At 56.2% G+C, this 6,000-nt stretch overlaps 1 protein-coding gene across 1 annotated transcript in view; it reads left to right on the plus strand.

The window, feature by feature from the left end:
- The window catches only part of CD79A (CD79a molecule), a 93,543-nt gene extending 88,315 nt beyond the window's left edge, over positions 1–5,228 (plus strand). Inside the window, exon 6 of the mRNA XM_078652919.1 lies at positions 4,687–5,228. Coding sequence (XP_078509045.1) covers positions 4,687–4,800 — 114 coding nt within the window. The 3' untranslated portion in view covers positions 4,801–5,228. The remainder of the gene's footprint in view (positions 1–4,686) is intronic.
- Positions 5,229–6,000: the final 772 nt, after the last annotated feature.

Genomic DNA, 6,000 nt, shown 5'->3' on the forward strand with positions numbered 1-6,000 from the left:
TGCACATGCACAACCTGTATGAGGTGAGTGCGGGCTTCAAGGGTCAGAGACACACACAAACACACACACACACACACACAGATAGGCACACATACTAACACAAACACTTGCATACGGACAACCTGTATGAGATGAGGCTAGACTTCGAGGGCCAGGCACATACGTGCACGCAAACGCACACACACATGGATAGGGACACAAACAGGCTACCATACACACAGGCACAACCTACATGAAGTGAGGATTGTCTTCGAGGGGCAGGCACACATTCACACTCCCACACAGACACAACCTGTATGAGGTGAGGTCGAGCTTTGAAGATCAGGCACAACCTCTTTGAGATGAGTGTGGGCTCCGAGGGCCAGGCAAACACACACACATGCACGCACATACACACACCCAGGCATGACCCGAATTAGGTGAAGGTGGGCTTCGAGGGCCAGCCACTTGCACACACAAACACATGCACACAGACAGGCACACATAAACACATACAAACGTGTACACACAGGCAGAAGCACACAAACCAACACAAGGACTAATGGGGACACACACAAGCATACCGATAGACACCTATACTGGCGCATACACAAAGACACACACAGAAACAGGGACACAAAGGCACACGATCATGGACACACTTGCACACAGAAAGAGACAAAAAAAACACTATGTGAAACAGGCCCATACACAGTCACACACTTGCAGGTGCGCAGATAGGTACACGCGCGCATTCACACAAAACATGCATACAAAAACATACAAAGAGGGAGAAGGAGGCACACGCAATCACATCCAGACACTCAAACATGCAGTCAAAAAAATGCACCCATATAGACACACACAAAATCACCCAGGAACAAATGTACACAAGCACATCTTTACATACATCCACACAGGCAAAGAGAGACACTGTCACCACACAAACATTGACCTACACACAGATACACAAAGTCCAAGGCACACGCAAAGACATACAGATATATGTGCAAACATGCAGAGGAACACACACTTATAAACACACACTTAGGGATACCAGCACACAACAGACACACACAGGCACACAAGAACATAGGTACACACTTACTCACCATTGTCACAGACTGACACATGCACACACAGACCCAAATACACATGCTTAGAAAGGCACATACATAGAGATACATACACACAGTCAGTCACACACAGATGCAGGCACACAAAATACAATAAGTCACGCAAACACTGGCAGACAGAGACACAAATCGAAGACACACAGCTACACCCACCGGCGCTAGGTGTCAGCATCCACCAGAGTCAGGGGTCAGCACCCACCAGAGTCAGGGGTCAGCACCCACCAGCGCTAGGTGTCAGCATCCACCAGAGTCAGGGGTCAGCACCCACCAGAGTCAGGGGTCAGCACCCACCAGCGCTAGGTGTCAGCATCCACCAGAGTCAGGGGTCAGCACCCCCAGAGTCAGGGGTCAGCACCCACCAGAGGCAGGGGTCAGCACCCACCAGAGTCAGGGGTGAGCACCCCAGTAGAGGCAGGGATCCATGCCCACCAAAGTCAGGTTCAGCACCCACCAGAAGCAAGGATCCAAGCCCACCAGAGTCAGGTTCAGCACCCACCAGAAGCAGGGATCCAAGCCCAGCCACCAGAGTCAGGTTCAGCACCCACTAGAGGCAGGGATCCATGCCCACCAGAGTCAGGTTCAGCGCCCACCAGAGTCAGTGTCAGCACCCACTAGAGGCAGGGATCCATGCCCACCAGAGTCAGGTTCAGCGCCCACCAGAGTCAGTGTCAGCACCCACCAGAGCACGAGGTTAGCACTCAACAGAGTGAGGGGTCAGCGACCACTAGAGTGAGGGATCAGAACTCACCAGAGTCAAGGGTCAGCACCCATCAGAGGCAAATGACAGCAACTACCAGAGTCAGAGATACGCACCCACCTGAGTCAGGAGTCAGTACCCACCAGAGGCAGGGATCCATGCCCACCAGAGTCAGGTTCAGCACCCACCGGAGTCAGGGGTCAGCACCCACCAGAGTCAGGGGTTAGCACCCACCAGAGTCAGGGGTTAGCACCCACCAGAGTCAGGGGTCAGCACCCACCAGAGTCAGGGTCAGCACCCACCAGAGTCAGGATCAGCACCCATCGGAGTCAGGGGTCAGCACCCACCAGAGTCAGGATCAGCACCCACCAGAGTCAGGATCAGCACCCACCGAAGTCAGGGTCAGCACCCACCGGAGTCAGGATCAGCACTCAGCAGGGTCAGGGTCAGCACCCACCAGAGTTAGGGGTCAGTAACTACCGGTCAGGAGTAAACAGATACTAGAGTGAGGTATCAGCACTCACCAGAGTCAGGATCCACCATAATCAGGGGTCAGTTACCACCAGAGTCAGGGTCAGCACCCACCAGAGTCAGGAGTCCGCCACCATGAGTGAGGATTCCGTCACCACTAGAGTCAGGAGTCAGCATCTACTAGAGTGAGGGATCAGCACCCACGAGAGTCAGAGGTCAGAGGTCAGCCACCACCAGAGTCAGGGGTCAGCAACTACCAGTGTCCAGGTCAGCACCCACCAGAGTCAGGATCAGCAGTCAGCAGGGTCAGCACCCACCCGAGTTAGTGGTCAGTAACTACCAGTCAGGAGTCAGCACTCACCAGAGTCAGGGTCAGGAACCACCATAGTCAAGGGTAGGCACCCACCAGAGTCACGGTCATTAACTACCAGAGCAAGAGGTTAGCACTCAACAGAGTGAGGGGTCAGCGCTCACCAGAGTCAGGGTCAGCACCTGCCAGCGTCAGGAGTCCGCCACCATGAGTGAGGATTCCGTCACCACTAGAGTCAGGAGTCAGCATCTACTAGAGTGAAGGATCAGCACACACGAGAGTCAGAGGTCAGCAACTACCAGTGTCCAGGTCAGCACCCCCCAGAGTAAGGGGTCAGCACACACCAAAGGCAGAGGTCAGCACACCAGAATCAGGTGTCAGCGCCCACCAGAGTTAAGGGTCAGCACCCACCAAGTCAGGGGTCAGCTCCCACCAGAGTCAGGGGTCAGCACCCACCAGAGTCAGGGGTCAGCACCCACCAGAGTCAGGGGTCAGCACCCACCAGAGTCAGGGGTCAGCACCCACCAGAGTCATGGGTCAGCACCCACCAGAGTCAGGGGTCAGCACCCACCAGAGTCAGGGGTCAGCACCCACCAGAGTCAGGGGTCAGCATCCACCAGAGTCAGGGGTCAGCACCCACCAGAGTCAGGGGTCAGCATCCACCAGAGTCAGGGGTCAGCACCCACCAGAGTCAGGGGGCAGGCACCACCAGAGTCAGGTGTCAGCATCCGCCAGAGTGAGGGTCAGCACCCACCAGAGTCAGGGGTCTGCTACATCCAGAGATCCTTCAGATTCAGGGGTCAGCACCCACCAGAGTCAGGAGTCAGTTACAGCCAGAAATCCTTCAGATTCAGGGGTCAGCGCCCACCAGAGTTAGGGGCCAGCACCCACCAGGTCAGGGGTCAGCTCCCACCAGAGTCAGGGGTCAGCACCCACCAGAGTCAGGGGTCAGCTCCCACCAGAGTCAGGGGTCAGCTCCCACCAGAGTCAGGGGTCAGCACTCACCAGAGTCAGGGGTCAGGCACCACCAGAGTCAGGTGTCAGCATCCGCCAGAGTGAGGGTCAGCACCCACCAGAGTCAGGGGTCAGCTACAGCCAGAGATCCTTCAGATTCAGGGGTCAGCACCCACCAGAGTTAGGGGTCAGCACCTATCAGAGTCAGGGTCAGCCACCACTAGAGTCAGGGTCAGTAACTACCACGGTAAGAGGTTATCACTCACCAGAGTCGGGGTCAGCACCTGCCAGCGTCAGGAGTCAGGCACCACCAGAGTCAGGTTTCAGCATCCGCCAGAGTGAGGGTCAGCACCCACCGGAGTCAGGGGTCAGCTACAGCCAGAGACCCTTCAGATTCAGGGGTCAGCACCCACCAGAGTTAAGGGTCAGCACCTATCAGAGTCAGGGTCAGCCACCACTAGAGTCAGGGTCAGTAACTACCATGGTAAGAGGTTATCACTCACCAGAGTCTGGGTCAGCACCTGCCAGCGTCAGGAGTCAGCCACCACTAGAGTCAGGAATCAACCACCATTAGAGTCATCATCTACTAGAGTGAGGGATCTGTGCCCACCAGAGACAGTGGGCAGCCACCACCAGAGTCAGGGCTCAGTATCCAGCAGAGTCAGGGGACAGCACTCACCAGAGTCAGGTGTCAACCACGACCAGAGACCCACCAGTCAGGGGTCAGCGATGCCCGGAGACCCACCAGTCAGGGGTCAGCGATGCCCAGAGACCCACCAGTCAGGGGTCAGCGATGCCCAGAGAAAGCCAGGGGTCAGCACTCTCCAGAGTCACAGGTCAGACACTACCAGAGTCAAGAGTCAACAAGTACTAGAGTGGAGTGTCAGCACCCAAAAGAGTCAGGGTTCAGGACCCACCAGAGCCAGGTGTCAGTAACTACCAGAGTAAGAGGTTAGCTCTCAACAGAGTGAGGAGTCAGCATTCACCAGTCAGGGGTCAGCACTTATCAAAGTGAGGGGTCAGCACCCACCAGTGTCATGGGTCAGCACTCACCAGAGTCAGGGATCAGCACTTATCAGTATCCCACTCCTCAGCTGGCAGACCACCATTCCTGACATTTGCCTTTGTTTCCTTGTCAGGGCTTGAACCTGGGCGAGTGCTCCATGTACGAGGACATCTCCAGAGGCCTCCAGTCCACGTACCAGGACGTGGCCAGTGTCCGGCTGCCTGACATCCAGCTGGAGAAGCCCTGATGGACAGGAAGGCACCCTCTGTGCCTCTCTCACACTTTACAGAGCAGGGACTCTCACTTTAGGGGCGCGGGCCTGGCTCTTCAGAAGGAGGCGTGGCTCCATCTGTTACCTCCCTTCAGGGGGCGGGGCTTGGTTCTCTCTATGTCACCTCCCTTCAGGGGGCGGGTCTTGGTTCCCTCTATGTCACTTCCCTTCAGGGGGCGGGGCATGGCTCCATCCATGTCACCTCCCTTCAGGGGGCGGGTCTTGGTTCCCTCTATGTCACTTCCCTTCAGGGGGCGGGGCATGGCTCCATCCATGTCACTTCCCTTCAGGGGGCGGGTCTTGATTCCCTCTATGTCACCTCCCTTCAGGGGGCGGGGCTTGGTTCCCTCTATGTCACCTCCCTTCAGGGGGCGGGGCTTGGTTCCCTCTATGTCACCTCCCTTCAGGGGGCAGGGCTTGGTTCCCTCTATGTCACTTCCCTTCAGTGGGCGGGGCTTGGTTCCCTCTAAGTCACTTCCCTTCAGGGGGCGGGTCTTGGTTCCCTCTATGTCACCTCCCTTCCGGGGGCGGGTCTTGGTTCCCTCTATGTCCCCTCCCTTCAGGGGGGGAGGCATGGCTCCATCTATGTCACCTCCCTTCAGGGGGCGGGGCTTGGTTCCCTCTATGTCACCTCCCTTCCGGGGGTGGGGATTGGTTCCCTCTATGTCACATCCCTTCAGGGGGCGGGGCATGGCTCCATCTATGTCACCTCCCTTCAGGGGGCAGGGCTTGGTTCCCTCTATGTCACTTCCCTTCAGGGGACAGGGCTTGGTTCCCTCTAAGTCACTTCCCTTCAGGGGGCGGGGCATGGCTCCATCCATGTCACCTCCCTTCAGGGGGCGGTGCTTGGCTCCATCCATGTCACTTCCCTTCAGGTGGCAGGGCTTGGCTCCATCTATGTCACCTCCCTTCAGGGGGCAGGGCTTGGCTCCATCTATGTCACCTCCCTTATTATTATTGCGGATTTATAGAGCGCATAGCTGCCCTAGGGCTTCCCAGCGCTAATTGATTAGTTACAAGAGTGGAGTGGAAGGTTCAAAGATATTGTCTGAACAGCCACGTTTTGATTTGCTTCCGAAATTGCAGTTCATTGTCGATTTTTCTACATTCTGATGGAATGGAGTTCCAGAGTTTGGGAGCTAGATGTGAAAAAGCTCTACCCCCATCTTTCTCTTT

The sequence above is a fragment of the Lissotriton helveticus genome, chromosome 7, assembly GCF_964261635.1.
Source record: "Lissotriton helveticus chromosome 7, aLisHel1.1, whole genome shotgun sequence".
Taxonomy (NCBI): Eukaryota; Metazoa; Chordata; class Amphibia; order Caudata; family Salamandridae; genus Lissotriton; species Lissotriton helveticus.